This window comes from Rhododendron vialii, chromosome 2a (assembly GCF_030253575.1).
Source record: "Rhododendron vialii isolate Sample 1 chromosome 2a, ASM3025357v1".
In the NCBI taxonomy this organism is placed as follows: Eukaryota; Viridiplantae; Streptophyta; class Magnoliopsida; order Ericales; family Ericaceae; genus Rhododendron; species Rhododendron vialii.
In genome coordinates, this window is record NC_080558.1 from 10,681,739 (window position 1) to 10,698,971 (window position 17,233).

The 17,233-nt window shown below is 37.2% G+C and overlaps 2 protein-coding genes across 2 annotated transcripts; both read left to right on the plus strand.

Moving 5' to 3' along the window:
- The first annotated feature begins 2,845 nt into the window (after positions 1-2,845).
- LOC131316321 (glycine-rich protein DC7.1-like) lies at positions 2,846-4,688 on the plus strand. The gene is made up of 2 exons (XM_058345643.1): positions 2,846-2,989; positions 4,082-4,688. Exons 1-2 carry the CDS (start codon positions 2,884-2,886, stop codon positions 4,264-4,266), a joined length of 291 nt encoding a protein of 96 aa, XP_058201626.1. The 5' UTR covers positions 2,846-2,883; the 3' UTR covers positions 4,267-4,688.
- Positions 4,689-8,876: 4,188 nt separating this feature from the next.
- On the plus strand, positions 8,877-12,532 carry LOC131316372 (MDIS1-interacting receptor like kinase 2-like). The gene is made up of 2 exons (XM_058345720.1): positions 8,877-11,766; positions 11,904-12,532. Exons 1-2 carry the CDS (start codon positions 9,159-9,161, stop codon positions 12,290-12,292), a joined length of 2,997 nt encoding a protein of 998 aa, XP_058201703.1. The 5' UTR covers positions 8,877-9,158; the 3' UTR covers positions 12,293-12,532.
- Positions 12,533-17,233: the final 4,701 nt, after the last annotated feature.

Here is a 17,233-nt window from a genome sequence, read left to right on the forward strand (position 1 = left end):
AATCGATATCCCAAAATATGAGATCGGAGTCGGTCATTTATATATTATATATTTTTACCAGTTTTACAGTATTATTGCATCTAGATAGGAAACCTCCTATATGTGAGATGAAAATTTGGAACTTAATCATGAGCTTGAGTTCAAGCTTGAAAAGCTCAAAATTTCACGAGCTTCAACTCATGCTTGATAGCTCGAGATTGATTTGCTTATTCCACGAGCCAAGCCAAGCTTATTACAAACACAAAACTTCAAATATGAACCAAGCTTAAAAAATTAGTTTCAAAAAATTTCAAGCACCAGATCAGGCTTGGCTCATTTGGCTCGATTACAACCCCTAGGCATAGGGCGTGGGTTTTGATTTTAGAGGGTTGAATGGTGTGGGACCTACTCAAACAAAGAATTTGAAAAAATACCAACCCCAGAGAATCAAATGCTGAAGGTATTCACCCATTTTCCAAGCTTTATCTTCGATTCTTCCTCCTTTCATCACTAAGACATAAATACTCTTGAATATACTAGCACATTGTCTTTGCATATACTTTAGGAAAAAAGTTTCAACTTTTTTTTCGCTCTATTTGCGAATTTGATTTGTGAAGGAAAACAAAAATTGAAGCAATATTGTAAGATTTGAATACGTATGATCCGAGTAAAATTTGATGTTCCATATCTTTTCCTTCACAAACTCAGGCAAGAATTCAAAATGGACCTGATCATTTTTTCCATGTTCCACCAATCTTCCACGTACCATATTGTGAAATTTTCTTCTCATTCTTCTTCTTTGGAGTACTAGAATAAAACTTTTTGGAATATTCTATTACAAATTTTTTCCATATGCAAAGTTTATATATTGGATTGGAGGAAAATAAAGATGAATGTGAATACATTTTTAAAAAAGTTGGAAGTTGATATAGTATAATTCCACTTCTGTTTTCTTCTCTCCACAAGTTGAACTAAAATTAAAACTAGACCAAATATTTCATATTACTCCATGTTGATTATTTTCATTTCTGTCCTTTTATAGATATATATGAGGGGACATATATAATTGGTTCCAGCAGCATTTCTCCAACCAAATGGCTGTTCACGATTATGACTTCTCTTACGAGAGTAAATTCGCGACAACAATACCAGCTACTACATTTGCAATCCATTTAGTTGAAGAAGCCAACTCAAAATACCAGAAGAAGTGGAGATCTATGCAGGGTGAAGACCAGAAAAGATGACCTATTTATGCCTGCACGCTGAAACTAGATGCTTTCCCGGCAAGAAAGCAAAAAGTACTGGTAAAATTGACCTTATTTGCATAAATATACGTATATATAGCCTTGTATATATGTGTTATGTTACTAGCTTATGTCCGAGTCTTTGCTAAGTGGAACCTTTGATTTGGAGGCTTCTAATACCCCAGTTGGCCTCAGCTTAGCAAAGCGGGCCATAGCCCGACTCTTGAAAGTAGGCTAGATTGATATTGGCGGGAAAAAACAATAGAAAGTACAAGAATTGATGTCAGAACCATTCATAAGATGCCGTTATGAGTCTCATCCATGAAATAGAAATTCCTACCCATTCCTTACAGTTTCTTGCAAAAATAGAAGAAAATTGGGAGAAAAAATTTAAGTAATTATTTTTATTGAATAGGCGGGAAATAAGTTCATTAAAATGCGGTTATGTACAATTTATATTTCAAATTCATTCATTTTTCCCGCAATCTCGACAATGAACATAATTATGTACATTGGATCGACTATTGAAACTTTCCTAAAACATTTCATGATCAATATGATGTTTGTGAGCAATTGAGGATTCGATGAGAAAGAGGATGGAGCAAGATAGGAGAGGAAGCCGTGCATCATTTGGAAGGTGCAATGGTGGAGACGAAAGCCGAAGGGGTAATTCAACAAAAGAAGAAGTCTAGAACCCAAAGCAAATGCATGGGAGAAATTAACCATGGCTAAGCTTCTAAAACAGTACAAATTCATTGATATTTGGAATCCAAATTCTTTCAGAGTCCACCCTACAAATAACTCAATATTTCAGTTATATGTTGGTGGAGGGCACCCAGGAGGTAGATTTGGTTTGTTTGGGACCAAATTAGAGATCACAATTAATTTTTTAATTCAGTGTCAACAAATTTTAGAAATTATGCGTGGAAGTAATTTTTTTTATCTGAAAATTGCACATCTTTTCTATAGGATCGAGACCAACAATTTGGAGCGAAATTAAGGAGTACATACAAAAAGTTAAGAGGCCAAATTTTCAAAACTGATCTAGGACCCTGAAAAACTCAGGATCGGGTTTGGTTGGACGCTACAACTACACGTGATTAAGATTAGACCGTCCAGCTAGAACTCTAGTGCTGCAGATCAACATGATATTTTCACTAACAAAACTTCTTTGTTTAATGGCGTAGCTGACACCAAATTAGAGATCTCAATTAGTTCTTTAATTCGGTGTCAAAATGTTCTAGAAATTAAGCATGGAAATATTTTATTTTTTTAATCCGAAAGTACGTCTTTTCTATAGGATCGAGAACAACAAGTTGGAACAAAAAGAATATATACAAAAAGTTAAGAGGCCACATTTTCAAAACTCATCTAGGGCCCAGAAAACTCAAGACTTGGTCTGGGTGGACGCTACGACTGCACGCGTGATTAAGATCAGACCGTCCAGGTAGCACTCTAGTGTTGCAGCTCTAGTGCTCTTTCACACCAACAGCCAAAGACTTCCCTTTCCATGATACCATGGCCCATATGTCGAAATTACCACTGAAATAATTTCTATTCACATCCATGCACTTTTTCTCTCTAGGTCTATAAATAGGCATCAAAACGGTACTTAAATCTCATTCAATATACCCATCGTACTCATCTAGCACCGAGCAAAATGGGTTCCAAAACAATAGTTTTCTTAGGCCTTTTGGTGGCTATTGTTCTTCTCATTACGTCGGAGGTAACAGCAAGAGATTTGGTTGAGACTTACAAGGAAACTAGTGAGTCTATATTTGAAATTGAATTTACTCTTCACATTTGATAAAGGCTTGGTTGGATGGGATATTATTATATCACTGTAATATTTAGTCTTATATCCACTTGCAGTAGGTTCTTATTATACATGGTTATTTTTGTTTTTCGGTGTTTGATTGTGGTGTTTTGATTGGCATATTGCCTTCCTTTTGTTTTGGTTCTCAAGTGACGTATGCCGGTGTGCCCGTGATTCCTTTCATCTTTGTTTCCTTTCCAAAGATTAATAAAAAAAAATTATCAATAAAAAAAAAATTGATACATGATTATTTCTAGGGGTGAGCATGGACTAGATTGGTTCGGCTTTATAATAAACCAAAAATAAAACCACTACATACAGATTATGAATTTGGAGAACCAAACCAATCTACAAAAGGTATAGAACCAAACCAATTCAAACCATTAGACTATGGTTCGGTTTCGGTTTCGAACTACGGTTTACTTGAAATTGAAATATCATATTCGTAAACTATTTAAAATACTCAAAATTATGGAGATAAATTAAGAATCCATTTTCATTTATAGAAACATAGGAAAATTTAGAAATTAATTGAGCCGTGGAATCACTTATCACTAAATGGAGTATTACATTATACCATGTGCTTTTGGTGTATCAAAATTATACGATGATATATAAAAGTTTATGCGAAATAATTTTGATAGTAAATAAATACTCAATAGGACAGTAGATTGAATAGATTATTAATTTAGAAAATTAGTTGACTATATATATATATATATATATATATATATATATATATATAAGTACACGCGCGCGCACGCACGGTTTGGAACTTGAAATCACTAACATAAATCCACAAACCAAACCATTTAACGTGGTTTCTAATTTTTTTAAACCGAAACCAAACCAAACTACTAAAAAACCAAACCAAATCATTGATTGGTTTGGACTGAATTCACGGTTTGACGGATTTTTTGCTCACCCCTAATTATTTCTATTATTTTTGAAAATGACAAATGCCAAGCAGTGAAAGAAAATTAATTTTTGAATATGCAATTGCGGAAGTCGCATGTAACATGCATGAATATCATTTGTGCAGATGCTGAACAAATAAATGGAGTTGAGAATGCTGGTGGTGGAGGGCACCCAGGAGGCAAATTTGGAGGAAACCAAGGCCGTGCACACGGAGGAGGCCCTGACGGGGGGTACGGTGGAGGCCATGGCGATCGATACGGCAAAACTTGGGACAATGGAGGTGGGGATTGGGGGCCATGCTGCAGGTAGATATTAAGATATATATGGAGAAGGAAATCGTGGTGGCTGTGGAGGCGACTGTGGTTATGGGATTATGGGGTATTCTAGGAAAATCAAAGCCTTTCAATAGTAATCATTGTGTCATAGTAAAAGGTTTAATTCTGAAAATGGACAAACAAATTGAAAGTGAGAAATTATGAATTAGTATTTGGAAGCAACCTCTCTCTGATCTTACCTTCAAACAGATCTCGAACCTGAGATCTGTTGGTTCAAAGAGGAGGTTTTTTTTTTTTTTTTGGTACGTCGTAATTTGGCTACAAGAGGAGTTGGTAGTCAATTAGTATTCATAGTAGAAAAGTAAAAGGGCATCCCATTTGTAAAGGTGAGCATCTCTTTCAAATATGGCAACTAAGCATTAATGAAATGAAAATGATTTTCGCCCCATTTATCATTTTGGATTTCTTTTCTGATCGAGTATGATTTTGTTCACCCATTTAAAAAGTAGGTGAACTATGTCCACATTCTCATTGGTTCTTACTCAAAGCCGGCTCTGACCTCATACTATTTTATCCCTTATTATAGTCCAACAAAAGATGCTCTATATTTAATTTTCACTTAAAGCTCCCGAAAAGTTAGGGTCGGCTCTGTTCTTACTGTATAGTGTACATGGACCATACTTGATACTTACTGTCCCAATAAAGAAGAAATGGTACTCTCTTTCTTTTTTATAATCAGATGTCCGGGCCATCTGGCGCACCCTTCAATTAATTTTGAAGCTCTGAAAGTAACAATCGGATAAAACCCGCAGTTGCCCCAAGGCTTGGGATGGTTGGCCTCAACACAAGATTCAAACATGCATGCGACCTCATGGAACAAGCATTTATTGTTTTCTCATGCCTACTTTGTCAAAGCGGTAGACTAGCTGGTAAAGAATTGACAACTTTGGTTGTTGTGTGAGATCACCTTAGATCCCAAAAATATGGGCCGGGTAATGAGAGGTGGCAGATTGTTGTTCACAATCCAGTAGATGCATGGTCCTAGAAATTATACCCACGGCCTCTGAATATTAGCCTCCATTCATGGTTAGGGGATTTGAGCTTCTTAACATCATTCTTTGAGAGGTTTTCGACTTCGGCAGAAAATCATCGATGATGAGCTCGTGGCTGGAGGCCGTAGATAGATGACTCCCGTTCCATCTGTCGTTTTTTATTGGAACGGGAGTGGAACCTTAAAAGCAGACTTAGACCAAGTCCGTGGCGAGTGTGGAAACGCCAATAAGGACCAAAGTTCAGTAAACCTGGAGGTAAACAAGAGTCCTTCTATAGGAACCAACGGATGTTGCATCGAACAACATGCAGGGTCCACTCCGGGTCCAGTATAAATAATTTGAGTCGTTCAATAATTTTAAAATATTTTTTTGAGTGAGCTTGTGGTGAATCAACTCAATAAAATAAGTGCAAGTGTTCGATCTAATCTTCCAATTTTTCATTCAAATTATAGAATCCAATCAGCAAGATGCTGACTCGTGAACAATTTGATACCGGAATTTACAGATGGAAAGGAAGAAAAGTAAAAAGGATAAAAGGGATAAACGCTCACCACCCAAGTTCGGAAATCAATAGGATACAGATTGACACTACCCGAGTATTTAACGAGGGATAAAATACGTAGGGATCGCTCACCATTGTTCAAAGGAATCCACCTAATAGATACATAAAAGAAAAGAAAGTGATATACTTCTCACGAGCCAAAGGTTATACTTCACTTAAACACACAAAACTACTCATTTCATTTATAGCATCATAATTTATAGGCCACTAGACCCTCTAAAAATAGGAAAGGACACTCACATTTACTGGCCAAAACTTAATGAAACAAAACTTTGACTACTAAAATCTAGCAAGACTCTCAATAAAAATATGTGAGTACAAATAACTACGAAGAGTCCTAAATATTTTGGCTAGAAACCAAAAAGACACTTTGACTTGAAAACAAACACTAAAAAATATTAAGGGAAAATTTTAAAAAAATCCCTGAACTTTCTGACAACTCGCAAAAAAACACCTGAACTTTCACTATTAACAAAAAAACACCTGAACTTTCTGACAACTCGCAAAAAAACACCTGAACTTTCACTATTAACAAAAAAACACCTAAACTTAGCATTCCGTAAACAATTAGACCCCTGCCGTCCAATTCCGTTAGTTTGTAATGGATGGAGCTAACGGAAGGCGTTAACTTTTTTTTTTTTTACTTTTTACATTCAAAAATTACTTTTAACTCTTTCTTTTTTTATTGGTAAATAAATATGCAATAAAGTTCTTTTTTTTTCTTACTATTTATCAAAAATTACTTTAACTCTATTTTTTACTATTTACAAAAATAACCTTAACCACCATCTTTTTTGTTACTTTCAAATTTTACCTTTCCTCTTCTCTCTCTCCCTCTCCCTCTTTTTTTTTTAGAACTTTAACCCCACTCCACCAATCAACTGCCAAAGCTCTAGCTCTAATTTCAGAAATTCAAAATTGCATTTAACCTCCTTTTTTTCAGTATTCTTGTTTTTTTATATTTTTTACTTCCAAAATTACTTTTAACTCTTTATTTTTAGTAGTAAATAAATATGAAATAAAGTTTTTTTTTCTTAATAAAATACTTTTAACTCTTTATTTTTAGTAGTAAATAAATATGAAATAAAAGTAATTTTTGAATGCAAAAATTAAAAAAAAAAAAAGTTAACGCCTTCCGTTAGCTCCATCCGTTACAAACTAACGGAATTGGACAGCATGGGTCTAATTGTTAACGGAATGCTAAGTTTAGGTATTTTTTTGTTAATAGTGAAAGTTCAGGTGTTTTTTTGCGAGTTGTCAGAAAGTTCAGGTGTTTTTTTGTTAATAGTGAAAGTTCAAATGTTTTTTTGCAAGGTGTCAAAAAGTTCAGGGGGTTTTTTGAAATTTTCCCAAATATTAATAACGAAAACACATGTTATCCATAACAGGAAAAGTTATATCCGGATGAGCCGGTAACTCGACTTTGTCCTGAAAACCAATAGAGGAACTCCACGTCATCCAAATAATAGAAGTTGCAGCAGCATCAATAAAGAGCATTAACCCGTTCCAGAAATCTTTTTAAAAAATAAGCAGTTTATTTTACATTTTTAAACTCAAAAATAATATAAATGAAAAATAATTTTTCAATTTTTTTTGCATCGTATAAAAGATCTCATCGAGATCTTTCAAACAAGATCCATATTGCATATTTTTAGATTTCAATAAGCGTATAATTTTTAAGCTTGAAATTGCCTTATTAAAAAATAAGAATTATTTTTTAGTTCTAAAACGTGTTCTTTCCTTCACTCCCTCTTTCAACAATGTGGATGGGTCCCACCCTAACCCTTTGAGATACGGAGTAACTATTTTTACCCCTCTCAATTTACCTGAAAAACTCCGAATATTGGAAATAGCAAAATCAACACAAAAAAATCCCAATTCAATTTACTTTGAACCTAGCGAAAATCAAATATTAAACCAAAACTGTTCTTTGTACTAAAAACTCATTTTATTTGTTGTGAATGGCGTGGAATATAGGCGGAGAAGAACTAACACGGTTGGAGGCGAAGAGGAGCCGTGTTGATTTTTAACAACGAAACCCATCCCATCCATTAACAAATAAATACAAAAAAATCCGGCTAAGTACTGCTAAAGGTTTTTTTGGAATTTTTGTATTTTGTCTTTATTCAAATTTTTTTTCGCGTTTGTTCGTTTTGAGACAAATATTTTACCCTTAATGATTCGTCTCGACGAGAGGAATCGAAAGTAATTTTTTTTTTTTACTTTTATCCTAATATTTTTTATAATATCGAAGATAAAGTAATTTTTTGTACTTTATCTTGAATATTTTCAAAAGTATTTGGGTAAAAATCATATTTTTTTACTTTTTTGATACCTCTCGTCGAAACGTATCAATAGGGGTAAAATATTTGTTGTAAAACAAGCAAATGCTAAGAAAAAAAGAAGAAGAAGGACAAAACAAAAAAAGCCTCGAAACTCTTAGCGGAACTTAGCCGAATTTTGTTGTTTTTATTTGTTAAAAAAGCCTCCATCTTGTGTTTTTTTTTTTTTTTCACTCGGTACATCTATTCCTTTTTTTTTAATATGTTATAACTCAAATGGGTAGGGTGGGACCCATCCACATTGTCGAAAGAGAGTAAAGGAAAGAACACATTAAAAGCATTTAATACTCATGCTGCAGCTTTGTTATTTGGATGACGTGGAGTACCTCCATTGGTTTTCCGGACAAGATTGAGTTACCGGCTCATCCGAATATAACTTTTTTTTCTATCCGTATAATTGCCATGTATAATGCCCACGTAACGTCACCGAGGATATTTCCCAGGTTTCCCCCCTACTATTTCCAAAAGTCTCTCCCCATTAGTCTTTCCCAGGTCTTTCCATTAGTCTTCCGATTAGTGTTTAATCCCCTTTAGTCGCTTGACTGGGAAAAAAAGACAAATCTAAATGAAGGACTTGGAAAAACTCCAACCCGTCAAAAGGGTTGAGTGTTAATTCTACGGCTATCATTTTGTTTTGTAGACTTTATTCCATGTTTATTGGCTGCACATGCCCGTTGATATTGACCAATTTTGGCGACTTCTGCAAATTATTATCATCAGTCATCCTCCTTAGGGTCCAGACAACTGCAGATCATTTCCACAAATTGGAGGTACATGTTGGGTAAGTGGGGAAAAACAAAGTGACCGGGACCCCTCCATGTGTGTTAACTTTTGGAAGCTAATGTGTGATGGAAATCTCATTGTACGCGTTCAATTGATCTAAAGCTTGTAACTTACATAAGCCATTAATTCCAATAAATTTGTGCAACAACTGCTACTCCCAGCTTAAAGTAAGATCAGAAAACAAGCCATGGCATCCTTACCAAAGAGGGTTCCCAATTTCCATGTAGCTCCTTCCAGACTCATATTTGTCTTTGTTATCATCCTTCCATTTGTCTCTTCATCTTATTTTGCTGTTGCTCATGCTTCTCCTGCAACTAAAACAGTTGCAGAAGAAAGTGAAGCAGTCGCTCTCTTGATGTGGAAAGCTAGCCTTGACAATCAAAGCCAATCTCTCCTTTCATCATGGAACGAAAGTGGGCATTGCACTTGGGTTGGAATTGGTTGCAACGAGGACACTAAAGTAACCGATTTAAACCTCGAGGGTATTGGTTTGAGAGGTACGCTTTCTAGTCTTAACTTCCTTTTGTTCCCTCATCTAGTTAAACTTGATCTGTCCAACAACTTCATATACGGGACCATTCCCCCACAGATCGGCAGCCTTTCGAGACTCACCTTTCTTAACTTCTCTTCCAATCATCTTTCGGGAACAATTCCTTCAGAAGCAGGATTGCTCAGTGCTCTTAGTTGTCTCTCTTTGTCGTCTAACAACCTCATGGGTTCAATACCTCTAGCTATAGGAAATTTGGATAACTTAACCGAATTATACCTTTTTGACAACAAACTTTCTGGATCTATCCCTCAAGAAGTTGGGATGCTTAGGTCTCTCTCTAATCTTTCACTATCGTGGAACAACCTTAGTGGGTCAATTCCTGCGTCTGTAGGGAACTTGGGAAATCTTAAAATTTTGTACCTTCACCACAACAAACTTTCCGGTTCAATTCCTCAAGAAGTAGGAATTCTAAGATCTCTCATTGATCTTGCATTGTCGACGAATAATCTCACAGGGTCAATTCCTGCTTCAATAGGGAACCTAAAAAACCTCACAAGATTGTCTCTTTATGCGAACTCTTTCTCTGGCTCAATCCCTCTAGAACTAGACAACCTTAGATATCTACAAGTGCTTGACGTAAGCTACAACAAGGTCACAGGTCGCCTATCGCCGAACTTGTGTATTCATGGATCACTCATGAGATTGCTTGCAGCAAACAACTACTTAATAGGTCATATCCCGAATAGCTTGAGAAATTGTAGGGAGTTGCAACGTGTTAGGTTTGATCGAAACCAACTGATGGGGCAAATATCAGAAGTTTTTGAGGCACTCCCAAACTTGGTATATCTGGATCTCAGTTATAATAAATTCTATGGTGAACTATGGCAAAAATGGGAGCAGTTTCCTAATTTGACTAGCCTAAAGATCTCCAATAATATCCTTTCTGGAAACATTCCACTTGGAATTGGAAGCGCAACTCAGTTACGTTTACTTGACCTCTCTTCAAATCATCTAGTCGGTGAGATCCCGAAGACTTTTGAAAAGTTGGTTTTATTGTTCAAACTTAATCTTAGCAATAACCAACTTTCAAGCGACATTCCACCAGAAATTGGAAGTCTGTCTAGTCTTCAGCATCTTGACTTGTCCGGAAACAATCTAAGTGGACCTATTCAAGGGAAGCTGGGTGAGTGTGTGAATTTTCTGAACTTGAAATTGAGCAGGAATCGGCTCAGGGGGGCGATTCCTTATGAATTAGAAAAATTGCACTTTCTTCAAAATCTTGATCTTGGAAATAATTTATTAACAAGTGAGATACCACCAGGGATCGGGAACTTAAAAAGCTTAGAGACACTAAATCTCTCTCACAACTTGTTGTCCGGCTCTATCCCCTCCTCTTTCAATGAGATGTCAAGTTTAACGTCCGTTGACATATCTTACAATCACTTGGAGGGTCCTCTGCCCAACATAAAAGCATTTGAAGATGCTCCATTTCAATCATACCGAAATAATGATAGATTATGTGGCAACAAAACTAGTTTGATGCCATGCTCACGGAAGAAGAGCAACATCGATAAAGGGAGAAATTACAAAAAAATTGTTATTCTAGTCGCAGTTCCTATCATGGCCATTTCATTTTTGATTGTTGCTATGATTTTTTTGGTTCATCACCCCAAAATGGGAGACAATGAAATGGAGCCAAATAGAGCAACTATTAAGGATATGTTTGAGATTTGGAGCTTCGATGGAAAATGGGTGCATGAAAACATCATCCAAGCGACGGAGGATTTCAGTGACAAGCATTGCATTGCAGTAGGTGGATATGGCGTTGTTTATAGAGCTGAACTGCCAAGTGGTCAAGTTGTCGCTGTAAAAAAGTTTCATCCTTCGCAAGATGGCGAGTTGGCTAATTTGCAAAGTTTTACGAGTGAGATTCGTGCATTGACAGAGATACGACATCGGCATATCATAAGGCTTTTGGGTTACTGTTCACATCCACAACATTCATTTTTGGTTTACGAGTTCTTAGAAGGGGGGAGCTTGGACAAGAAACTAAGCGGTGAGGAAGAAGCTCTAAGTTTGGATTGGGGTAAGAGGATGAATGTCATTAAAAGTTTGGCAGATGCTTTGTCATATATGCACCATGGTTGTTCACCCCCGGTCATTCATCGCGATATATCAAGCAAGAATGTTCTGCTAGACTTGGAAGACATCGCTCATCTCTCTGATTTTGGAACTGCTAGACTTCTAAACTTGCACTCATCAAATTGGACTTCCTTTGCAGGCACGTTGGGATATGCTGCTCCAGGTACTTGCATAGTTCATCCTAGCTACCAATATTAGTGTCGTGTTTTTCTTTTGAATATGCTAATTCCTAAGCCCTCTTTACCATTTCTTAGTAGTTTTTTTTTTCCTGTTCTTTGTACTCCTTATTCCTTTGGGCAGAACTTGCTTACACATTGGAGGTGAATGAGAAGTTAGACGTCTATAGCTTTGGAGTTTTAACACTTGAAGTTATAATGGGGAGGCATCCAGGGGACCTCATCTCTTCTCTTTCTTCATCATCGTTGGACTCACCACCACCATCTTCTTATGGTATTTTGTTGAAGGATATATTGGATAAACGACTCCCACTACCAAGGAATCACTTGGCGGAAGCAGTGGTTCTTGCTGTAAAGCTAGCACTTGCATGCTTGCAGCCGAGTCCGCGGTGCCGACCAACCATGCAACAAGTTTCTGTGGCTCTAACAAAGCAGAAGTCACACATGCAGAACCCGTTCCTCATGATCACATTAGAACAACTACTAATTGATATCAATTGTCCAAGTGCCTAAGTGTTCGTGTTGTACCTTCCCCAGTTTGGGTTTTGGACACTCGAGGCACCGATGCAGAGAGCGAAAGAACTGAGATTGTGATCAGTAGGCCTAAGTGGTATTCTTGTTCGAATCATACGCATACAATTTACTCTGGTAAATGTAGCAGTTTGGAAAGAAAGTATTGTTGGTTGTGTTTTACACCAGATTCAACTAAAAAGTGACATCATCTTTTATAATTTAAGTTTTTACTTTCGATGCTTTGTATTGTTGAAGCCTGAAAGGTGTGTTTGCACGTGGAATTAGTTCAACATTCAAACACACTTGTTATACATCCTAGTGTCACGTGAGCCGCGTGCTCATTGTTTTTTAGTTATCGGTTATTGTTGTGATGGTTATTCCTGTATTTGTGGTAGGATAGTAATCAAAATAGATGAATAACGAAAGCAACGATTGTGAGATCGCGATTCGTAAAGATGTGCTTCTTTGAAATATGACGACGATTAGGCTTCACTTATCAGTTTAGAACGACTGAGATGGCCTCCATTCGTTTCAAGCTGAGCTTCAGTATCTTTCTTCTACATTGTCCTTACACTTGTCTAACAAACTCAAGTCTTCTGATGACTTCTCTAACATTTCTCTAACTTCTCTAACATTTCTCTAAGTGACAAAGTAGTTGTTCTGCGACAGTTTATTTGTTGGAATTTTGTAAAAACAAGTTACTATTAAGAAGCTTTGGGTGTTTTGTTTAGGTTTTTCTCTGACTCTTAATTTCTTGCTGTTTTGGTTGGCATCTTGTCATCCTTCTTCGGTCTTGTGTGGCGTTTTGTCAGTATGTTCTTGTTCTGTTTAATCTTTGTAATTCTTTATAAAGATTAATAAAATTCTTTTTGCTTGGCAAAAAAAAACTGTATTACCTAAATTTTAATGCCGTTGAGGAACAAATTTACACTTGCATCTTGATCTTGTAATTGTGAAAACTTTTTATTCAACCCAAAATTAATTAACGATGAGTGGAGAGGTTCCCTCATAATATTAATTGATCATTTATTCCACTCTCAAAAAATGTGGAGCTATACAGGTATTTCCTTAACATGGCCCTCACGTGTAGCCTCTTTTCGTGCAGCCTTTTTGTTAGTCTATGGATTGTAAATTGAGAATTTTCTAAATGTGGAGGTGACATAGGTCCTGCTCTAATAGCATGTGTGGAAACTTTATATCCAACCAAAAATTAGTTAGCAACATTATATTAAATAATCGCACATTCCACTTTCCAGCAACATGCATGAGACCACATATTACCTTAACAGCAAATTCAACACGAATCTTTTTGTTTCTTTGCCAAATTGAATACTCTATTTGGACTTGGAGGACTGGTCCTCCCCCTATGTCGTTTTTGATTACACATGAGTGGAAGAGTTGAGTTTTGTTCATCCTCCACTTAAGAGGGTGAACATTACTCTTCTTTATATTAGTTGAAATGATGTGGGTTCCACTACAAAGTGATGTCATGCTTACCAAAAAGTGTATTGCATGATAAGCATGTCATCATTTTGTGGTGAGATCTATACCATTTCAACCAATAAGAGAGAGAGTAATGTTCACTCTCTTTTAAGAAATGTGAACAAAATTGCACTCAGGGTGGAACCTTAAAAACCGACATATCAGGAGGTAAACAAACTATATTGATAAGAATATCCTAAACTATTTTTTTTTTATCGGCAAAAGTAACAATTTAAATTTTTTTAAAAACTTAACAACATATCCGGTCTAAACTTTGTCGGTACTAAGATACTGGTATATTGTTAACTCATGTTATTACACAAACAGAAATGATTCGTGCACATACTGCTGTGCACAGCAGCCTTTTTCTCCCGCTCCGGGTTGTACAAAGATGATCGGAGCCGTTCATTTTGTTCAAAATATGTCGTTTAAGGTCTCTGTAAAAAATGAGTTTCGTTCAATATCGTTAGAGGCATTAACAAAACACCCAAAATCACTTCAGAATTTAGCCTAAAATTCTGAAGTGATTTTGGGTGTTTTGTTAACGCCTCTAACGATATCGAACGAAGCTCATTTTTTACAGAGACCTTAAACGACATATTTTGAACAAAATGAACGACTCCGATCATCTTTGTACAACCCGGAGCGGGAGAAAAAGGCTGCTGTGCACAGCTGCTGTGCACAGTAGTCTGTGCACGTAGCACAGCTCTTAGGCAATTTTGTTTTCATGGGGAACAGGGACGCTACGACTAGGGCTGCAAACGAGCCGAGCCGAGTTTCAACATGTTCGGGCTCGGCTCGCTTTAATTTACCTTGGCTCGAGCTCGGCTCGAGCTCGTGACGAGCTGCAGAACTCGAGCTCGAGCTCGGCTCGATAAGTATTTACAGAGCTCGAGCTCGGCTCGTTCTGCTCGTTTATGAAACAAATGTATATAAATATATATATAAATAAATATAAATATGTAAAAAAAAATATATATATATATATATATATTTAAATAAATAAATATATATAATATAATTGAGCTCGCGAGCCAATTCGAGCCGAGTTTCGACTAGCTCGAGCTCGGCTCGTTTACGAAACGAGCCCAGGACTCGAGCTCGAGCTCGTTCTTTTGTGTCTCGAACCGAGCCGAGTCGAGCCGTTGTCGAGCCGAGCTCCGAGCCGCTCGCGAGCGGCTCGGATCGTTTGCAGCCCTAGCTACGACTACACATTCGTGAGGCACCGCCGCTAGCCGCCCCTCCTCTGTCTATCTCTCACTCCCCCTCCCTTCCTTTCAGCTTCTTCCATTTTCAGATCTACTTTACCGCTTCTTTTTCTTTCGTTTTTTTTCTTATTCAAAATCCATCGGCAGAAACATGGAGATGGTTGGCGATGATGGACGGTGCTAGCATTTTGGGATCTCAGTGCCCATTTTCCCCTGGTCGTTTTTGGAGGCCGAAGTAGCGTGCTTCACAGCAACCACTGCTAGGGTTACAGTTGTCCGACGAGGTCGACGTTCTGGTATTACTCATCTTTTCCTTTGTCCTCTCTCTCTCCACTCTATTTTTTTGACCCCCTTCCCTGTGCGTTTTGGGCATTTTCTTCCACGATCTTATTCGCCTTTGATCCCGTTCACGGCTGTGCCTCCTTGTTTCCGTGCTTCTCCGGTTAGTTTTTTGCTGGGTAACTAATTTTGGCCTAACAGCATAGGGTCGGTGGGGGTGGTTAGTTTTTTGCTGGGTAACTAATTTTGGCCTAACAGCATAGGGTCGGTGGGGGTGTGGATGGCGTGGTCGGCATGGCTCCTGCCGCGTTTCTGCTGTTGGGCGGCACGGTATTCGCCTAATGGCAAGGTTGAGCTTCTGCGGCTGGTCGGCTTGTTGGATCCCGTGCTGCTTCGCCACTAGTGCGGCCAGTGGTGGCATGGTGTGGGTGGTTGTGGTCATGATCAGTCTGTTTCTGGGGTTGATGGTGATCTATGGCTATGATTGAAGCTGCTCAAAATGCTAGGTTAAGTTTTGGGTTTTCTTTTGGGCTGGGCTGTATTGTTAGATTTGGGCATTTTAGGCTTTTTTTTTTGCTAATTTTTGTGCATTATTGTATTATGTGGGTTTTTAGGCCATTGGGTGTTCTTGGGCTTTTTTGTATTAGGAGTATTTGGGTTTTGTTTCTAACAGGCTGATCAGACCATCCAGATAGGTGAGGAGCCAGCCCCTCCTCGCTCTGGTGCTGCAGCTCTAGCGCACACTGGAATGCAAACACCTCAATTAATTAATTTTCCTGGCTGGAGATGACTCCTCTTTCACACTAACAGCCAAAGACTTAAAAGACCTTTCATTTTCCATGCAATAAAGTTCATGTAATAGACAGCCAATTACATGTATACCATGACCCAATGAAGGTCAGATGTGACTCTAAGCTCATCTGATTTTACCTCTTCGCTTGCAAATGCAAGATTTGGAGTTCGAGTCTATAAATATTGAAAGACGTTGGACCCCCTCAAGTAAATAATTGCGAAATCCATGTAAGAATTTCCGGCCTATTTTGGGTTATATCAAAAGAGCATCGATAAGATCGAATACGAGGCTTATTTCTGAAGGAAAGTTGAATGTTTTGTAAACGTTCTACCGATATCGGGTTGAGCTAATATTTTACAGACAACCTAATAAACAACATATTTTAAACAAATTAATGAACGACTTGGATCATATTTGTGGGACCTGATACGGGTCCCAAAAGCATACGTACACGGTGTATGTACGCATATATGTATGTACTCATAGCAAGGTTGTCTATGATTAATCTTACAGCTGGAAGCCGGGTCCATGTAGTGGTTTTGTGGCAAATGGCAGCACCCCGTATATAACCACACATATATACAAACACTTACACGTTACACACACTCTCGCTCGATCACAATAGGGGTGAGTGTGTTTAAGTGTTTGTGTATATGCGTGTGGTGATAGCATTATTGACAATTGTGTTTGATCTTTGAGCGCCCCGTACGGTACACAAGCCAGTACCAATGGTTGTGTGAGCTCATTTTGTGATTCTACACAAATAATTTCAGCCATTTAATAATTTTAAAATAGTAATTTTTTTGGTGGTCTCACATAAAATGACCTTAATTGAATAAGTGTAATTTATTAATCCAATTTTATAATTTTTCAATCATATAAGAACATGAATAATGAATGAATTTTGAAAAAAAGCTATACAATTGTATACCCAATATAACATAGATCTGAACCACATATATTGTACGGATTATGAAGAAAAGCATTCAGTTAAAAATTTATCTTAATTAGGCATCGATAGATATCAAAACAGAAAGATTATGAACTGTTTTGATATCCATCGATGCCTAATTAAGATAAATTTTTAATTGAATGCTCTTCTTTATAAGCCCTACAATATCTGTGGTTCAAATCTAGGGTATATTGGACACACAATTGTGTGGCATTTTTTTCAAAAGT